Raw genomic sequence first — 20,695 nt, 5'->3', positions numbered from 1 at the left:
CCCTGCAACACGATGAGCCCTCTCACACTAACTTAAACCAATCAGTTGCTAACACTTACAGGTAAGCATGCAATGAAGTGCTTCCCATATTCCAACTCAAATGCTCCACGTGTTACAGGTGCAAGAACCCTGGGCACTGTCAAAGAGTTTGGCAAACAAATCTCAGGATCTGTTTCTTAATGAGTACATCACCAAGCAGAAATTAACCTGCAACCCTACTAGATAGGTGAGCACTGTTAAACCTGGGAAGGCTGGAGTGGATACCTGGGACCTGGCATTAGCATCTTACTAACTGTAAGCCATTGTCCAGGCAATTTTTCTACGTGCATTTGAATAAAGTCTCAGCCTCCTGAACTAGCTGACTTGAGGAGAGCTGCACGGTCTTCCTTCAGATAATTTTGGCTGCTTTGTCAGCAGCACTACTCCTTGTGCTACCACAAGCCACAAGCCCTTGATGAAAGATGCATGGTCCCTGGAACTTCCTTCTCCCTCACAACGCCTCCCCTGTCATGTAGCGTGTAACACTATCTCTGAGCTGGAGCCATTCAGAAATGGAGTTTGTCCTCAGAAACCCCCACATCCTTGAAGCCGACCTGCGGGTTGGTAGGTACACCTGCGGCAGCCACCAGCCACCAGCACGAAGAGGAGGGATCCAGGCCCCTGGCGCTATCCATCACTGCTGCTGTCAGCTAGGTGATGAATGGCAGGTGTGGCAGCAGCCAGCTCCGGCCCGGGCTGTGTGGAGACAGGCGCTGCTGGTACTGCTGTCACCCACCGTCAGCCAGTGCCAGCTGAGCCTCCCAGCTGCCAGTTGCTGCCATGCAAGGCATAAAACATACACTCTGAACAATCACAGCAGCAGAGCCGAGCTTATAGACTGTATTATTAATTAGTTTAATGACGCTCAGTCCTATTAGAAAGCACAAGATAACTGTATGTAATTTGTGTACATTTTAATTACAGCCCAGGCAGTGCCAAATATCATCTTTTCTGTTCTGCTCTGTAACTGCGTTTGTATTAATTTGCATCTGAAACAGGAGGAGGTGCTAAGCCCTACTGCAAATAGAGTTCCTTCTAGTTTTTAAACAGTGTGATCTTTCACATAGTAATGCTGCGTGAGACCTCTGCCTGCTGATAACAGTGTCATCTTTCCTGTAGCCACAAATTAAAAGCAGGTTTATGACCACATGCTACTAGCCCCTCCAGGGCCCCAGAGGAGTCAGCCAGAGAACAATTCAGTCACTCATCTCTCCCCTTACCCATGATGGAAGTAGAAACAATTGCATCATTTAATTTACTATTGCAACGAGGATATGGCTCATTGGCCCCTCGTTGTTTTGAAGATGGATTTAATTAACCTACTATGAATCTTGCCAATAAGCGTGGCAGCATCAGTATGGAACGGGAGATGTCAAAAAATCAGCTGCAGGGATAGGTAATCAGTATTTCTCAAGCTAGCTTTGTGAGAGGACTTAAGACTACAGTTTTGGCCCCTGCAGAAAGCTAAGGAACACATTGAGTTAATACACTACTGACTTACCTCTGGGAATCTGAGCTCAGGTTTGACTTAGACTACCGAGAAAAAGAGAGGTAATTGAATAATTCCTAATAGCCACATATATCTTTAATGTAGAAGCCCTTTGCAATCACTGGAAAATAAGTAATTGCAATTAACTACACTGTTAAGTAAATATACAGTCCCTTGGGGAAGCAATCTGCATGCTTTTATAAGTCTGGCTACAATATGAAACTCATCACAATGTCTACAAGAGTAATTTATAATGAGCATCTAGCAGGTGCCTCAGATGTTTTGCTGCAATTTACATTCATTAATAAAACTGTCCTTATTAGACCTGGTTTTATGCATTTTAATTTAATAAATCTTTCTTACACTTTCATTTTACACAGGATTTTGTTTCCAACATTTCCTAGAATCAGTTTACCTCATAAAGAATGGTAAAATCTTTATGAGCCAAAGTTATTTACAATGAACTGTTTGAGAAGATAAAACCATTTCAGGATCCTACACGTTCCTAACTGGAATGAAAACATGATCTGAAGCTTGTAGACTGTTAAGAGCAATTTATTCCATGATATGCAGGTTTATCTCAGAAACAAAGCAATGCCATTTTTCTTTTATAAGAATGGCTTAATATCACTTTACTGAAGGAAGAAGGGAACCCTATTACAGTTTTAAACTACCAGCCACTATGGAGCAAAAGAATACATTAATTGAAGAACATGAGAAAGAAAAACCACTTCCTTTCATACATGTGAAAAAGGGCTCTTTTGCATGATTTGTAGCACTATATTAGAAGCTTTCCTTCCTGACTATTTAAAGATTCAATAGGACATAACGAGGCTTTGATAGTCCTGGTTCAGTCAACATTTAGTCAAGCTTTAATTAATTTGCTGCTTCTGTAAGAAGAGGTCTGCTTACCATACTGTTTGCATACCTGTGCCTCTTTATTTCGTCCTGCTGTAAAAGCTACAGGAACTATACAGGAACTTCAATACAGCAATAAGCCCAATCAGCCAAAAAGCACATACCTAGTCTCAGAAACATCTAAAGAGTTTTGGGATTTTTTTGTCTGTGAGTCAGACTTTCAGCAGCTTAGGGGCATGTTGCAATGTTGTGTGTGAAATGGCACTTCTGTTGATCTAAAAAGATGCATTAATCAGCTTCAGTTCTTGCAGACTTACAAACATTGATTTAAGCCTAGAATAGGTAGAAATAGGTTTCTTAGCTGTTGACAGTTTTCATTGAGTCAGTATTTCCAACTCTTCCAACTATATGCAACGACTCATCACTACAGAGCAATAAGGTTTGAGACCAACCTCAAAATATGCACAAATCACCTGAAAAATGTGTATTTACTGCTACGTATATATTCAGCATCTACTCTGGCATCACACTATAGACTATGAAATGTGTACAAGACATGAGTTTCACCTCTTACAGATTTTGTGTCTTTAAGGAGAGTAAATAATCTAGTTATATGCCTGTCGTGGTTTAACCCCGGCCGGCAACCAAGCCCCACGCAGCCACTTGCTCACTCCCCCTCACCCAGAGGGATGGGGAGGAGGATCAGAAAGGAATGTAAAACTCAAAGGTTGAGATAAGAAACATTTAATAGGTAAAGCAAAAGCCGTGCACACAAGCAAAGCAAAGCAGGGAATTCATCCCCCACTGCCCACGGGCAGGCGGGGGTTCGTCCATCCCCAGGGCAGCCGGGCTCCATCACACGTAACGGCTACTCAGGAAGACAAACGCCACAATGCCAAATGTCCCCCCTTCCTTCTTCTTGCCCCAGTTTATATACTCAGCATGATGCCATATGGTATGGAATGTCCCTTTGGCCAGTTCGGGTCACCTGTCCTGGCTGTGTCCCCTCCCAGCTTCCCGTGCCCCTCCAGCCCTCCCGCTGGCAGGGCCCAGGAAACCGAAAAGTCCTTGATTTAGTGGAAACATCACCCAGCAACAACTAACATCAGTGTGCTATCAACATTGTTCTCACATCAGAGCCAAAACACAGCCCTGCACCAGCTACTAAGAAGAAAGTTAACTCTATCCCAGCTGAAACCAGGACAATGCCCAAACACCGAAGACCGACACATAGGTGTTTGAGTTTACACTTCATAATCCAAACTAATAGTAACTACACATCAGGAATTCTTGACCACATTCTTTCTCATACTCTTATAATTTAGCAAAAGATTACTTTCCATATACTTTTCCTTTCTTGTTTTAAGATCTAATTTCAATATTTGTTAAATAAAAACGGGAGAAGAGAAGAGCTGTAGACATTTCTGTTCTCCATATCCCAACCAGGAAATGGAGAGATGGAGTGGAGATAATGTGGAACTGGGTGCAGAACCTTTAGAGGGCTGGAGAGAAAGGGAATGCATGAGCTAGAGAGAAGACTGGGAGAACACATCCACAGCTAAGATAAGTATTTTAAAGAGAAACAAAAGGTATTTCTCTGTGGCCCCAAAGGCAGAAAACAGTACCAGCTCAGGGCTGGGATAAGAGAGCACTCAGGTACACAGTGCTGGTTGACAGCTGAGACAGGGAATTCTTTCCCAGGCAGTTAATCAAACATACAGATGTTTGCAGGCTCTTGCCCTTACCAGTTGTGAGCTCAATGCCACATCTGATCCAGCTGCTGGAAAGCTTCCTTTCTTCTTCAACTACTGCCGCTTCCTGTCACTTCTCAAGCCTATCATGCACTGAGATGCTTGGGATGTCATCTGTTCACCTTCTGTCTTACCGCATACTTCTGCTTTCTGTTAGCAATTTCCCATTTCTCATTTGAGCCAAGACCTGCAAATGTAGCACCAAATTGCTACACCACTATTAATTTTCTCATTCTGCTCCATGTGCAGAAGGAGAAATCAGAATTAAAGCAGTGAAGACTGCAATCTTTTTCATATTTTGAGACTACAGAATTATTTTTTTTAAGGAGAAGGGCTTCTTCATTCCTTAAAATGGTTTTACTGATGCCTAGCACCAGATAGCTGTGATGCCAATTACATACTTGAGACTTCTTTTCATCCAAACAAAAACTTTTCAGCAGTCTCAGCTGTTTATATAAACTGGATGTGCAGCTACTACAATGTGTAGAGTGATACTCTGTTGTTCAGAAATTATGTGGTATGTGAACAGCATGCTGGGCTGCATCAGGAGCTGTCAGCAGGTGGAGGAAGGTTATCCTTCCCCTCTATTCAGCACTGGTGAGGCCACACCTGGAGTACTGGGTCCAGTTCTGGGCTTCCCAGTACAAAACAGACAAGGACACTGTGGAGAGAGTCCAGAGCAAGACCACAAAGATGACAAAGGGACTGGAGCATCTCATATGAGGAGGGACTGAGAGAATTGTGACTGTTCAGCCTGGAGCAGGCTCTGGGGGATCTTATTCATATATATATCTAAGCACCCGATGGGAGGGAATGGAGAAGACAGAGATAGGTTGTGTCCAGTGGTGGCCGGTGACAGGACAAGAGGCAATAGGCACAAATGGAAATGTAGGAGATTCCCTCTGAACATCAGAAAACACTCTTCTACTCTGAAGATGACCGAGCACTGGCACAGGCTGCCCAGAGAGGTTGGGGAGTCTCCAGCTTTAGGGATATTCTATACTGAACTGGACATGGTCCTGTACTGTCTACATGACCAGGGTCGAGCAGGGGGTGGGCTAGATCTCAAGAGGCTCCTTCCAAACTAAATGACCTGTATTCTGTGATTAGGCCTGCCTGAAGATCCAGTCTGTTTGAAGATGCAAGTAAGGTAGGAACCACAATTAGCAGACAGGTTCATAGTCTAGTTACAAGAGTAAAACCAACTTGGTGATTTCCAAACGTAATTCAAGACCCATGCACTTGAAAAAGCACGTGTCCTAAGCACAGGTTTCCAATACATATTCTTTTCTATTTCTGAAAATGCCTTCTAGTTCCCTCTGCTACAGATTTGAACCATCAGCTGTTTTGTAAATACTGTGGCCAATGTAGTCCCTGTGCAATCTCTGTGACCGTTAATGTTACGTTTTCCTTTAGCAGTGTTTCTCTGCAAGTACATTACTATGCCAAAATGGTTTCAAAGAACACAATTTGCATAATCCCCACTCTAAACATTTTCCAATTTAATAGATTTTCCAATTTAATAAGTTTTCACATTTTCTGCCATAGTACATGGAATGGTATTTGTGGTCCTAAACTCCAAAATTGCCAGATTATTTCAAATCACTGAAATAGTTTATGTTTATAAGGAAACAAACATGAAATTTGTAGCTATGGAAATTATAAAATGCTTAAAATAGTAAACATCATTATCATAAGGATTCACTAAAAAACAATGTTTCTAAATTTTTGTTTTAATTTGTGACATTGCTGAGGAAAATACACTCATAGCCAGAAGAAATGTCACATACAAAGTTTGTTTTCTGTAAATACTCTTAAAATAAACTGTGTTAAGGAGAACAATAAAGAGAAAAAATACAATATACACATAGCAATAAATATTAGAACATGATTTAAAAATACTTCAGTCCTTCAGATGCCATGTTATTCTGTCTACAACTACTGTCATACAGCAGATGGTTCACTTAACCTGCACTGACGAATTCAGCAGAACCTGCAAGAGCTTACCACTTGGCTATGAATTAAATGGATGCGGCTGAGATCTTACATGTATACATATAGACATGTGCACATCAGCACTGCCTAGAAAAGAGAACAACGTCTAGTTTGTTTTTGGACAGGGAGGCAAAATTGCACATGCTCACAATTACATACAGTTACTTATTTACACTATGTCAGTATTTTAAATACAATTAAACATTACATTTGTCAAAGCAAAAAAAAGGTCAGAATTCTAAAAAAAGAAATGACTGCTGTGTCTGTAACAAGAAGAATTGCAATTCTTACATGCACTTTTCCTGATGTATTCAAAGCATCTTCTGCAAAACAATACATAGTTGAAAAAAACACACACACACATACATATATTTGCATCTGACAAGACAGCCAGATGATTAGTGATGACACCAATACAGCAAGACGACAGCAAGAGCCTCATCCTGCCAGAAGACCTGTTTTTGTTCAGGGAAGCACATCTGTAAAGATGAGAAGGTAATCAGGTCTCCACATCCACTCACAGCCTGACCACCTCACTGAGAATCAGGTTTCCAAACCAGTGGTGACTGCCTAATTAGCTATTAATCTTTTTGATGACAATTACTAATGGGTCATTTGTTGGCTGGAGTTTGCAAAGATCCTGTTTGCTGCACAAAACATTACAGGACTCTGTAAGGAAACAAGTTCAACTTAAAATATTTCTTCAGATTTAAATAAGATCTAAATCAATTACTTAGACATAAAAAGCTATTCATCAGCTTCTTTTGAACAAAAGATGTTTGTTCAGAAGAGAGAGAGATACGTCTTACAGGAGGAGGTCCATGTTTTGTAGATTAACACATTACAGCAGAAACAGGGAGCACTCCTTGAACTTTTACTGGCACAAACACACTTGATAAAAAGATATGATGCCACCACTGGCTTTTTCAAAATGAAAGACCATATTGTGCCAAGACTGTATGATCAAATGAAAATTATGTGTTTCAGATATGTAGCATCAGCAATATGGCAGGAGCTAAAAAGTCATGCTAGAATGTACTTGTTCCTATTTTACTGGATAATATAGAGTCAAATGGTCAGAGGTGGCAGAGAGGCACACTGCAAGTGAATGATGCGACTTCTTTATGAGTAGTTATTACCTTTTAAAAAACATTTAATTAGCAATTCTGGTTATGGCTTATCAAATGGTTGCTTGGCAGAAGTATAGAAAGTAAGTATCTTGGTTGAATGTAACCCATTAAGTAGACAGGGTAGGTACACAAGCATGAATGCCTAGTTTTAAGACAAGGACTTTGCTACTTAATTCTGCAGATAGAGTTTGAAAGCTTTTTGTAGGCCAAAATGACTGGAATCCTGAAACAACACTTCTGTTGCTACGATTATAAATCTTCATAAGTGATATACTTTATCCCTCTCCAGCTTAGCAAGTTACTGTCAACCCTAACAAAATGCCCTTTAGTGAAGGAAAAACGAAAGCTGTTTTTTCTGGGTGCAAGTGAAGGTTATGGTTTACCTTGAGCAAAAGGATTTTGTGACTTTCTCCTAAACATCTATGTGTTTACTCATATTATTTAATATTCCTGACTTGTGATTCTAGGAATTGAGGAGCACAGAATTATCCTTCTTCTTTTTGCTAGGAAGTACAAGGAACTCTAAGAGACTTATGAATCAGCAGTCTCAGCCAGAAACAGGTTTTTATTCCAAAACAGTCAAAATACGCCCAGTTTATTAGGCCTGATTGTACTTTCCTAAGATGGACAAATAGGATTAGGAAGATTTATAGGTAAAAGTTTCAGTGGATAACTAATTTTCTTTAAAATATGAAAATACTGTAATTCCCAAAGATTAATCCAGACTGTTAGTATGGCCAGCTGACAGCCAAAACACTCTTCCTTGGTCTAGACCCACCTAACACTTGAACAGTGATTTAAATAAAGCAAGACTGGTAAACTGACATACTGAGAAGGAATAGGAGGAGAAATATTTCTACCAATGACCACAGCCCTTTGAAGCTGTGAGCTGTGATGCTCTGGGCTGGTGCAGGGAACAGTGAGAGGAGGCAGCTTCTGACTGATGCGCTGCATCAACCATCAAGCTCCCACAGAGTGCCTGGGTGAACGAGAATGGGAACTCTTTTTTTAAACATCTGCTCTAACAAATGAAGGGGAAAGGGCACCTCTGCACATTAAAAACACAAAATGACAGCCCGCGCGGGATGCCAAGTGTGTAGGCAGCCCTACAAATTTACTGATGGGGGTCATGACCCTCCCACTTGCACTTCCAGAGATCCATGTGAATGAGAAGGCACAAAGAGATTTATGGGACTGATTCTGCCTCCACATTTACACTAGCAAGTATGTGCAGAGTTTACAGAAAGTATTAGGTGCTAATAGGTTGCTTCAATTAAAAAAAATTAAATATATGTATAGTGGTATAAAAGTGGAGATTAGAATGGCCTTGGACCCATCACAGAGTGAATCCTTGCGTGGTCTTCAGCAGTCACAGCAGGTAATAAGCTGCTCGCTCTCAGGAACTGACAGATAAGATTTAACGTACTTCTTCCATGCATTCACTCACAGTAACTTCATTTTCTTTAATTTCTCGTACCAAACAATAATAACCTGTCATACTTAGTTCCTTGTAATAAAAACTCTCATTTATCCCTCCACAAACTTTGGTTCCCTTCTTAACCTTAACGTGCTTCAGACATTTTAGTATCCTAGCTTTATTAAGATGATTGTCAACTAGTCTTGTTTAATTCAGAACCTCCAAGCATTTACCCTGTTACCTTTTTTGAAGAACCAAACCACTAACATAATAATTTTTAAATTTCTGGAATATTATTTGACTTCAGCCTACAGTATACCTCATTGCTGCTAAAGATTCCTTTAAAGTCATAGACTCACAGAATAGTTTGGTTTGGAAGGGACCATAAAGACAACCCAGTCCCACCCCCCTGCCCTGGGCAGGGCCCCCTCCCCCAGCCCAGGCTGCTCCCAGCCCCATCCAGCCTGGCCTTGAGCACTGCCAGGGATGGGGCACCCACAGCTGCTCTGGGCAGCCTGGGCCAGTGACTCACCACTCAATCAAAAAAAGTCACCTCATCAAGCCTTTTTCCATGTCACACACACTACTATAAATTTGCAATGTATTTCTGATAACCACAAAGATTACAGTGACCTATCTGTTTATGTTTAAAACACAGGGAGAGCAGAACCTCTGGAAAAATTATAGGAGACGATCTTCTACACAAAGAAACATCACAAATTCATGCTTCCATGAAATGCTGTGACAATACTTGTATTACAGACATTGCAGAGAAGCTGATACATACTAGAATTCACAGTCAAACTAATATAAAAGTTTATAGTAATTGTGTGTATGTTGTAAACATTTCCATAGCATGATTGGAATAGATGTGCTGGAAGACACCTGGAAGCAATGGGCAAATAATTAGAATGCTCTACCACCCAAAAAATCCAGCATTTCAAAAACATTCAGTAGGCAAATCTTTGAATTTAAACAGCAGCAAAATACTTGGCCAACTTTGTGTTTGTAAGGTTAATTGAATTTAGCTGACTGTCAGAAGAAAAAGTAAGATCTTACAGCTTAAAATGATCAAAACTTGAAACATAAATCTTTTTTTTCTGTGTATTACCTTACTAAATACCTTTTCTACTTTCAAAGTTTATTTCTGGAAACCCTTCAAACCAAAGAATGATGAACTGAAGCTGCTCAGCACTAAATGAATGCCATGCCAGCAAAACATATCACAAGCAGCAGTGCAAAAGTGTCCATAATTTGCCAGCCTGAATGGGTCTACAACAGATCTGCAGAAACGTGGTGCCTTCTAAGAGGCACCTTCTGGATGTTTTACAGTAACAAAAGAGTGGTGTTTATCTGTCTTATGGAGAAGGACTGACCTCACAGCTCAGCTAGGCAGAGCCAGCAGGATGTGTCAGGATCAAGCCCCCAGTGAACAGATTGGGAACTAGTTCAGCATAGACATTAGGAAGATTCACTCACGCTACCTCAGCAATAGCACTCAGCCTTTACAAATCAGCTGGCGGGTTAGCCCAGAGACACATTGTTCAGGACAAAAGGCATCTCCCACCAGGGTCAGGTAGGTGTTCACTAGCTGAACACAGCAGGCAAACCACAGCACTGCCAATTCCTTGCCATGCAGCAACCTTATGCACTCACCCAAGAATAAACAGCACCAAACCCTGTGAGTAATTTAAAGCGTACCTTGACAGAAGCAAGTCAAGTCAGAGTGCTGGACCGCAAACAGGGTCGCCCAGAACTCCCCCTGAAGCAGAGGCCCCGGGGTGAGCTCGGCCAGGGCAGCCCAGGTCCCCTCTGCGGTCCTGCATCCCGGGCAGCCTGCTGCCTCCTGGGCGAGCAGAGCTGGACTCGCTGTCCATAACAGGGTAACAGGCAAAAACTTGCACCTACAGCGTCTGAACTGTGACAAAGCAGATGCCAATTGAGAGAGCACTGGATCAAGCCACTGATTTTGTGTGTGGGCGACAAAGTAATGAGGTGATGTTTACTCTTCAGCTTGTTGCTGCAGCGAGCCAGAGAGGTGATTTGCCAGGGATTTAGCTATAAAACAAACTTCTGAGGCTTATTACTACAGCAATACTAAACCTTTATAATTAAGAGGTAGGAGCATTTACACTTCTGTTTGTGTATTTTCAGTAAACTAGTGGCTGGGGTCTTTAGCCAGTCCCCAGGAGAGGGTGGCATCAAGCATGCCTTACGAGATCTCACAGCCACGGCCAAGATGGGATGTCGCTAGCTGAGATGTGGCAAAGAGACCCCAATGCCCTTGATGGCCACCACACACTCAGAGCATACAAATGTCTGAGACTTCAGGAAAAAAACCTTGTGATTCCAGGTCCCCTCCTACTCCTTGTATTTGGAATCACACATCGGCCCAAGAAAACTAGATTAAAATGGAACCTTATTGGCCCTTTTCAGGCTGAGGACAACTTTAAAATGCTTTAAATGGATGAGCTGTAGGTATTCCTCTGAATGTCATCATGCCAAGCTACAAATTATGCTCAGACTATAATTCAAATGTACTATAAAACAATTGTATTTTCTATGCTTGTTATGCTACAGACATCCTATTTCTTTCTTGCCAGTTCATCCCTCTAGGCAATGCACTTGTTAATGCACACGGATCTCAGAATCGCCAGAAGCCTTTACCTGTTTTATTGATCCCCCCCACCCCTGGATTACTCCAACAACAGTAAAGCAGATTTTCCTAGCAAGGAAATCAATATGACTTTAGATGAAGGTTCCCAGAAAATGTTTAATAAATTATATATTAATGATTTGTTGTCTATTAATTATGAATTAATAAGCACAACATTTTTGGCATCTGATTTAGCATACTGCACTTCAGTGTCTGGACTCCACATCTGAAACGCTCTCAGATTCTCTCTATCAATGGTTTAATTGAGAAATCCTTTAGAAACATACTTTACTTTTTGTCTTTGGTACAAGCACAGTCTACGTTTCCGCAACACATGTATTGCTCACAGTATAATAGTGTCCAAGCATTCAGCACACTGTGGTCTCAAGAGGAAATTCAAAAGGTCAGCAAGAAAAGCAGAGATAAATTGAGTAATATATACAAAGATGACAGGTCAATGAATTAACCCTTAAAATTCCTAGTATTAACTACACTGCTGAATAGTTGAAAGAATGGTTAATATCAACTTGCACAGGCACATGTTTAAAATGCCAGAAGAGACCAGGATATTTTTTGGAGTGTGAGGTTCCCACATGAGCACAGGCTAATGCTTTGGCTGGCACTGAGCACGAAGGAAGCAATCACCTTTGGCCATTTTTGTTCCTGTTCTGCCACTGCCAGTTGTACATGGCCTTGGTCAAGCACTATGCCCTCGACCAGCTCTGGAAAAATGGCACAGCTGAGAAACACTGTTTATAAACTAGTCTGTGAAGTGATTTGAATTGGATCTTACACATCTTAGATACAATCAAACCATTAGGTCCTATCTAGAATAACGCCTGCCAGAGGTAGTTTGTAACTCTGCCCTTCCAAATTAGACTTTAGAAACTGGTCTGTCTCCTAGGAGCCTAGACTTTATTATCAAAACAGAGTGTTACACGCTTACTATGGATTCATTCATGACTGTTCTGGTGTTAAGATGCTGTCAAAGACGCACTGCCTGTACTGTCACTACTGTGCAGTAAACTGCACGAGAGAACCATTTCTTTTATCTTTTGGAGCTTATGCATACCAGTTTATAGACCATACAAAATGCAGACAGCTACAAACCAAACTCAACATAACTTTAACCGAGCATATGTAAATTACAAGTGGAAGTTTCTAGATCAACTTTAATTCTGTTTAATTAAAGTTGCAAAGTAGCTGAGTGAAGTTCTGGTTAACGGGATAGGCTACTTCTCAAAAAAAGCAATAGAAAACATCTATTAGTCTAATTTTTTTACACTCACACATGCATGTACCTTACCAAGGAAGAGTGGGTAAACTAATTTGATTCATTTTCAAATTACACCTTGCATGCTCGTATGCAACAGCATTAATTGACATTGGTAAAGCATTCATAAGATGAAAATTACTGTGTCAGGACTAAGAATCAACTGTACTCTAACAACCTGTTGTGCAGTTCACTCGGTATGCATGATCTACGGTTAGTGACATAATTTTGTTGGAAGTGGATCACTTTGAAACTCACAGATATAAATGAAGGAATCTTAATCTATTGGTAATAAAGAAAGCATTCCCTGTAGTTTCAATCCTGCAGATTCCTAGGCAGTTAGTAAGTTAGGAAAAACTTAAAGTGCCCTTCATCAGTACTGGGTGGAGGAGAGAATTCTGCTGCAGCATGATTGATAGAAGTGTTTTCAGACAAAAGCATTCTCAGTAATACTATTGCACCACTAGGGAATAAAAACCAGGCATAATATTTCAAAAACAAGTAAACTATATATAAACACTGATGATAACTATGGTAACCACAGTGTAGCAAATCAGGATTTAGTCCTTAACATACGCAGTATGAAGCTGCATATTCTGAATCAGTAACTTGAATTTCATTTCAATTATGCTTTAAGTTTGTTGTTTAAATGATTGCAATGTATAAAGAACTCCATGAAGAAAGTTATTAGCTACATAGACAGTACTGTAATGACAAACTCCTGTTTTTCCACAGATGAAGGACTAATCATCATGTAAGGAAGAACTGTACCACATCTGTATGAAGGGTAGCCAGCTTTGACACACTGGCCACTTGATTTACAAAATAAAAGCTTTTGGTTTAGAAGATACATGCCTATCCTCAAGGACACCAAGAAGACACTGCAGTTTCTCTGAGAATTAAAGTGTGAAAACCATGAGATTAAATTGGTTTTCAACCTGGATATTATTTCTGACCCCATGTTACCTGGAGCTGAGCTTTAGCAGTAAAGTCAAGATAATCTCAACTCTTGATGAAAAAGGTTTACTAGTGCATTCTTTTGGGCTTTATACAAATCTTCCAGTCACCCTTCCACACTAAGATGCTACTGTCACAAAGGTTTACACAAATTGAAGTGTGGAGTTCTATCACATTTAGGAAATGCCTCTCTTCCCTCCGCCCCCCCCAGCCCACGCCCCGTAGAAATATAAACCAGCACTTACTCTCCTTGCAGTAAATGATTGTGAGATTCACTGTCAGCTATAAACATATGATAGAATCACAAACGTACAACAGAAATGTGCTATCCTGTGCTGAAGTCCGAAGAGATTTCAAACCAGGAATCTGCACACTGGCTGAAGGAAGGGACTCCTGCATGCATTGTGAAGACTCCAGGTCTCATCTTAGATAGGTACCCAGGTTTTCTCCTTTCTGTGGATGCTGCAGCCCCCTGGCATCTACAGCTGATACTCACTTTACACACTGCTACTGAGGAAAAATGCAGCTTGTCAGCTGTGCTCTTCTTAATTGCTTCAGCAGATTCACAACAGTGATCTTTAGTTACCTGTCAGATGTTCCTGTTCAAAGTCCTCTTAGCTAAGTCTGATGTCAATATTAAGATTAGTTTGTTAAGTCACTTTAACTTTTCCACAGGAAAAAATATTTGAGACATCAAACCTGGTAGGGTCTCCAACAGAAGAAAAATAGAAGTCCTACCTCTACTACTGCTTTGGCATCCAGTCTAAAGTTGAAATCTCCAAAGACAAAATACGAGACTTTCTCAAATCGCTGATCTATAATTCTGGAAAACAAAACAAAACAAACCAAACCTGTCATTGAGCTTTACGTGTATGTGAGGATGCACAAACACACATATCTTATCGTCTAAGCACAATCTCTGAAATAATTACTGGAATGAACAAACCCACCAGTTTATACTGGACCAATTTGTTAGCCGTGGTTTTGGGCTGATTTCCTTTGCTTAGGCAATTCTATCTCCAGCCCCAGTAACATCATGCATTTGATTTCCCCTGTCTGGCAATTTGGAGGAAAGCAAGTTTGCAGCAGTTAGTACAAATAATGCAGAAGTGGCATCACAGAAATCTTGAGACATCACGGAGTACTCCACACCTCTGAAAGTTTAAGTATATGCTTTGGGCTGGGCATATAAGAATCAGGAACCCCAAATTAGTGGCGAGTTCAAAATACATCTACCTTTGAGTTCACTCATCTGTAAGATCATGATCGTAATGTTTACCAGTGATTGTTAGTACTCTAAGAACTGCATGAAAAGTGGCATGTTAGGGCTAAACATTAATATCACAGTGATAGTGACTGATCTATGAGGTTTTTCCTGGATCAGTTATAGTTCTTAGAAGGACATATCTCCTTTTTGTTCAAAGCAGATTTTTACTGAGGCTGTAGCTAACACCTAAAAGTTGATCTTTCCAGATGTGGAGTAAAGGTAGACTTTTTTCTCAAGCCTTTGCTCAGTACTAAACAGGGAGATAAGGCATTACTGTTCATCTTTCAGATCTTGTATTATTAAAAATTGTTATTCTATTATTAGCTTATCTATTATTAACAGCTACTGGCTGGTACCCCTGACAATGTACAATTTTATATGCTTCCAGAGATCTTGGCATTTGGAAATCCACTGATTCACGCTTACTTCAAACCAGGAATCAATACAATTAATTTCCTGTCAGTAGCCGAGGAAGATACAAAATACTTCAAATGTGACAGCTACAGCTACAAAGAATATATGCAGACAAAACGCATAAAAAACTGCAATGTTATACTAGGTGTACAGTATATAAGAAATAAGGAACAAATGCAATACACTGTGTACTTTCTGGGAATATATAAATACATAAGCGTTATGATGCCAGAAACCCCAACGGAGCCAGAGGGAAGGACCCATATAGATAGGTAAAGAATTACCAAGTAATGCACAGCAAGTAAGCTTCCTGGAACAATACTGCCCAGCAAGGAGGCATTTGTTTCAAATGGCTTTAAAAGTTTTCATACATTACTGCCATCTTGACTTTTCAAAGCTATAAAGAGATACAACATAGGATTTACAGTGAGATACTGCTTCTCCTCTTAAAAAAACCCTCACATTTTTAGTCAACAGTAATCTATTACATAAGGAATACTATTCTATTGAAAAATGAATGTGCATTGGACCTAAGGTAGTGATCATTTGAAGCAAAATCTCTTGCAAAGACTTATCTTTTTCTGGTATGAAAATCTCCAAATCCTCCATTCAGCTGACAAATTATTGCAGGTACTGTTAATAAATACTATCTACTGTCAGCTCCCAGCAAGCACTGAGAAAAAGCTGTCACTCTTGACCTGTACATAACATTAGTTTGATTAGTGCTCTCGTGGCACATTAAAGAAAAATGAGAACTTAAAAGTTAAACCATTTACATTACCACAATTTGCTAACACTATAATTGCAAAATCTGATATGCAACTTAAACATAAGAAAAACTGATTTTGCTTCGCCAACTTTCCTGATTCATATCTTAGTCCTGGCTTTTCTCATTGCCATTTACTGCTGACAAAGAAATGACAGATATTGCAGGAATGACATCAAGGTCTAGAGAAGGCCTCTTAAAATGATTTGATATTATGAGAATGATGCCTGTGATTGTATTATGCAAAGACGTATTTGCCAAATAAACAGACTATTCCAAAAATAGCCAGTTAAAATGTCTCCTAACATAACTGAACAAAACAGCTGATCGGTCTGCTTCTGATCAATTAATTAAAATGCAGTCATTTCATAGTCTTGCACATTATCCAATTGAAACACGATTTGCATACAAATCAATGCTGCTTTAAAATTGGTAATTTTAACCAGTTTCTCCCCTTGTAGTTTGTCTTGTTGGACATTTTAGAAAGAGTGTCTCATGCCAGACCAAAGGAAAATAGTCCAAATGTTACTTTTCAAGAATGATGCTTTAAGTGGCTTCTGACGTATTGCTTTTTCACAGGTGGTGAAATTTAGGTGTACAGTAAAATTACCAACAGTGGTATAGGAAGGGATATACACATTTATGTCCTTATTAAATGATCTGGGCTACCTAACAATAAAATACACTTTAAATGACTCAACTTAATACATGTATGTAACCTACTGTCCTTGCCATTGAAACTTATCATTAGTTCAGGAGTTTCTTAGAATTATTTCTGCAATTTGGTACTCTGATAGCTCTATTTTGAAATACTTACTGGTGCCTACAATTGCACTGCATCAGCTGCACAAGAACTAATCTTCTTGATTGTGCTTTTAGAATCAGACTCCAGGTTAGCAAAGGAGATGGCAATAAAGAAGAGTACAGCAATATTTCCTCCCCCAGGAACATGCAGAAAAGGCACTGGGGGGACTTAGATGGAACTCGAATACTGCAAAACACAGTGAGTCTTGCCAGCACCAAGGACACACAGTGAAGGTGTTGGAACGGGAGTAATAGCTCAACAAAAGTGTTCCATTCCCCTTGTTTCCGCGTTATAACCCACAAATATATACAGTTCATCATGTGTGCAAGTAAATGAATCTGAGTTATTTTACTTTGCCATTTGTTTCAACAACAATACCCTTCCTTTAACCATGAATCAAATAATCCCTTAAAAATGTTGCCATGAATCAGTCAACTGAGTGATAAATCTGAATCATATAAAAAGAAAGCAGCCAACCCATGTCACCAGCATTAATCTTGTGTTTTTAGTGGGAGGACCTAGTGCCGTTTCCTTTAAATTGTACTTGCTGACTACCAGATTATCTTGGAGGGCTTCAACATACTTTATGGCTCTATTCTTTCCCACACAACTTTTCTAAGTAGCCTGTGACAAAACAGGTGATTCAGGTAAAAATTTCATGACTGTAGAGAAGCTGCAAATATTTATTATTTCACTTCCACAACTCTATATGTAAGAGCAAACAAAAAATCATCAATGCCTTAACTAGCTATGCTGCTTGTTGTGACCTGTGCAGGGCTACGAAGAGATGATGAGCAATGAGGATGTATCCAATGCTTGAATGCGAATAAAATAGAAAACTTTTCGGAAGTTTACAGCCGTTCCTTTCCAGAAAGAAGTCTTCCCTTTGAAAAGGCTGGGAGAATGCATCCACTGTTCTCATCCTTTGTTCTTGCTCCAGAAGGTATTGCTTATGAGAAAAGAGTTTATTTGCACTTAGAACATACCAAAGAAATACCTTCTACTTCTGTACATTTTGGAAATCAAAATAAAAAATTCAATATGGCAAACAAGGATCATTGGAAAAAATGCCACTTATAAATAGGTTTATTGATGACCTTGTTAAACTCTTAAAGCACACAAATATAAATGCCATAGATTATTTCTCATCTACTAGTTCCACAAACACAGGACTTTTAATTGCATGAGAAGTCCTTGATAATAGTATTAGAAGCTTCACACTTGGAAGACATTACCTTAATTACTTTGCCAATTTCAAACTAATTCTACATTTTTAATGGATGGCTCTACACTGAAAGTCTTCTGAACTGGTTGGGTTATCCTCTGATTTCTTTCCAAATTCTCCTGTACTTTGGGAAGAGGCAGACTGCAGACAGTTTTTGAAATAGAGTTGAACGGCTTTTTAGACATGACAGCATTGTAAAAGAAGGAAACGCTCAAGCTCAAGCTATTGTAACTTTCAAGTAGTTTACAGCCAAAGTTAGTCACATGCTTATATGTTTTGATGAGTCAGATCCATGGTTCACACTTTTATTTAAGGAGTAAACTTCACTGGTAAGGGTGCTAACTAATGTTAAATTACTGTAGTGATTTTTTTGCTACAAAATAAATATGTTTAATTCTTATTTTGGTCTAACAACTGCAGATGGCCTCACACAGGGTATCAGCAACTGCTTTACAACCCCAGAACGAAGTTGCTGTGTCTGCACTGGAAATGTACTTGCTCTGCTGTGTTGGGAAGACTTCCAGCAAAACGACCTCCATTCAACAGTGTTTTTTAGCATGGCAGTCCCCTACATTTTCCTGAAGACCTGTGACAAAAACTGTTATTCTGGGTGCATGAGGAGAATTATGAGAAACCTCTGAAACCCTCTGAGCTATGATGCTGAATAGCTTTAGTTTGAGCTAGATCAGCCTGCCTGTGACAGAAGCATTACCCGGCTCAGAGAGGGGCCGGCTGGACCTGTGCAGTAGGCAAACCTAAAAAGAAGTCAAATGAATGCCACAGGAGAAGTGAAAAATGCTCAGGGTTTGGTCTTGAAGCCTAGGGTATGTCAAATCACTTTGACGTAAAGACAGACTGCTCAATCTGGGTGGCAGTGACAGCTAAATGGATTGTGAAGGATAAGATTTTTTCAAAACCGCTTAGGAGATCTGGATGCCATATTCCTACCAAGCCTAGAACAAGAAAGAGGCAGAAGTTCTTCTTCTCGATACTACTGGAAATCTGGGTCTAGCTATTAATTTTAGTCTCTACACAGAACACCAAAAGGAATTGCTTAGTGCAATCTTAAAACGAATGGTTCTGTGTTATTGGAATCACTGAATTTTTTTGTAATTTACATTAAAATAAAGTCCTCATTATAGTAATTATAATTAAAGTTACTTCATGAAATGCACCGTTTTGTAAAAAATGTATGGTGTACCGTATATATGTTCAAAGCACTGAAATTCAGCCAGAAAGTAATAGGGCAATCAGAAACATGACCAACTTTCCCTTGCTTTCTTACTTGTCCTCCCATACTGTTGCAAGAAAGGAGAAGACAAGGAAGCGGCTAAATATCAGCAATTTGGTCATGGAAGAGAGCAGCTGAACATGATTCAGTGTGACAAGAGGCACTGTGATTTCGCTAAACCATTTCTCAGGGTACTTTGTAAGGAGGATCAGCAGCATTATTCCTTTAACAGCCATGTCTAATGCAATAGCCAGATGGGTTTTGTCCCAGACCAAGGTATCAGCATCAGGTCAGAAGGTAACATTCTGTTTACACGATTATTTCCTAAAGCACTTATCTTCTCCTCGGTGTGAAAGTTGACTTTTCTGTTTGTAAGGAGACCTAAAGAATTGAGGGAATGGGAAAAATTAGCTACACTGAGCTGGAGCTGAATGGCATTAAGTGGGAGGTCTGAGAAAGGCTGCTGCGGCGCTCAGCAGGACACCTTATTAGCCGCGTCATCGCAGTTCATTCAGGCAAGCCATACCAGTGTCACCAGCATTCCCACACAAAGACAAAGTTCTTCACACAGTCTATAAACATGCCTCCCTGGCCAATTCATCCTAACTTGACACTGCTGAAAAGAGGGGCTTGAGGGCTTTTTTTTGTTTTGTTTTGTTTTTTAAACACAACAATAACATAACAAAACAAAACAAAAAACTTGCAGCTCTGCCAAGCAGGCTGAATGGAAGAGAAGGAGGGACACTGTCACGTTTCTTGGGAAGAAACAATCCAAGGGTCAAGCCATATTTTATTCAGTGAGCAAATTTTTGTAATAACTCAATGTGTTTAAGCTACATACTAGCTAGTATGAGCACTTCCGTATTTCTTGTACAACTTCTGGGGCAAGATATTGTCCTTCCACAATCTTATTTTTGCACATGATCCATGCAGAGGAATTAAAGGTACAAAAGCTGCTTTTATGGAGAACATGTGACTACCTATATAAAATGCCCTTTCCTAAGTGAAGGAACACAAAAATCACAACTACATGCTGAGAAGAGAGGACAGCACAGTGTCGGTGCGGCAATAATTTCTTAGGTTAAACTGCTAATCTTGTTTCTTCTGGACCCAAGCAGAGCTTTGAGCCACAGGTTCTGTTTTGATGTGAATCTAGCAAAAGTAATGCTGGCTTACGTCTCTGCGTGGGTGGTAAAACCCTTTCACCTCTCAGCCATCAGTGAAGCGTTCAGGGAACAGCTCGGAGCTCGAGCCGGCAGGGCAGGTTGCACCCTTACCGCCTGCAGCATGGGAGCCTGGACCCCCTGCCCAAGTTCAATGTCTAGAAAGGGGACAAACACCCCCCAAAAAGCAGAAAGTGACTTGACCATCCCGTCGGAGGGAGCCAAGAGCTAGTATGGAGGTAGCAGGTGACCTATGGAT

General features: G+C 40.1%; 1 protein-coding gene across 2 annotated transcripts in view; it reads right to left on the bottom strand.

Annotated features, from left to right (window-relative positions):
* Nucleotides 1–20,695, bottom strand: part of INPP5A (inositol polyphosphate-5-phosphatase A) — a 257,300-nt gene that overhangs the window by 64,466 nt on the left and 172,139 nt on the right. For both annotated transcript variants that reach the window (XM_055720024.1, XM_027805062.2), the window contains exon 9: nt 14,304–14,388. In XM_055720024.1, the coding sequence (XP_055575999.1) occupies nt 14,304–14,388 (85 nt within the window). The remainder of the gene's footprint in view (nt 1–14,303; nt 14,389–20,695) is intronic.

The sequence above is a fragment of the Falco cherrug genome, chromosome 9 (genome assembly GCF_023634085.1).
Source record: "Falco cherrug isolate bFalChe1 chromosome 9, bFalChe1.pri, whole genome shotgun sequence".
NCBI lineage: Eukaryota > Metazoa > Chordata > Aves > Falconiformes > Falconidae > Falco > Falco cherrug.
Note: the sequence above shows the minus strand (reverse complement) of the source record. Positions and strands in the feature narration are given on the sequence as shown.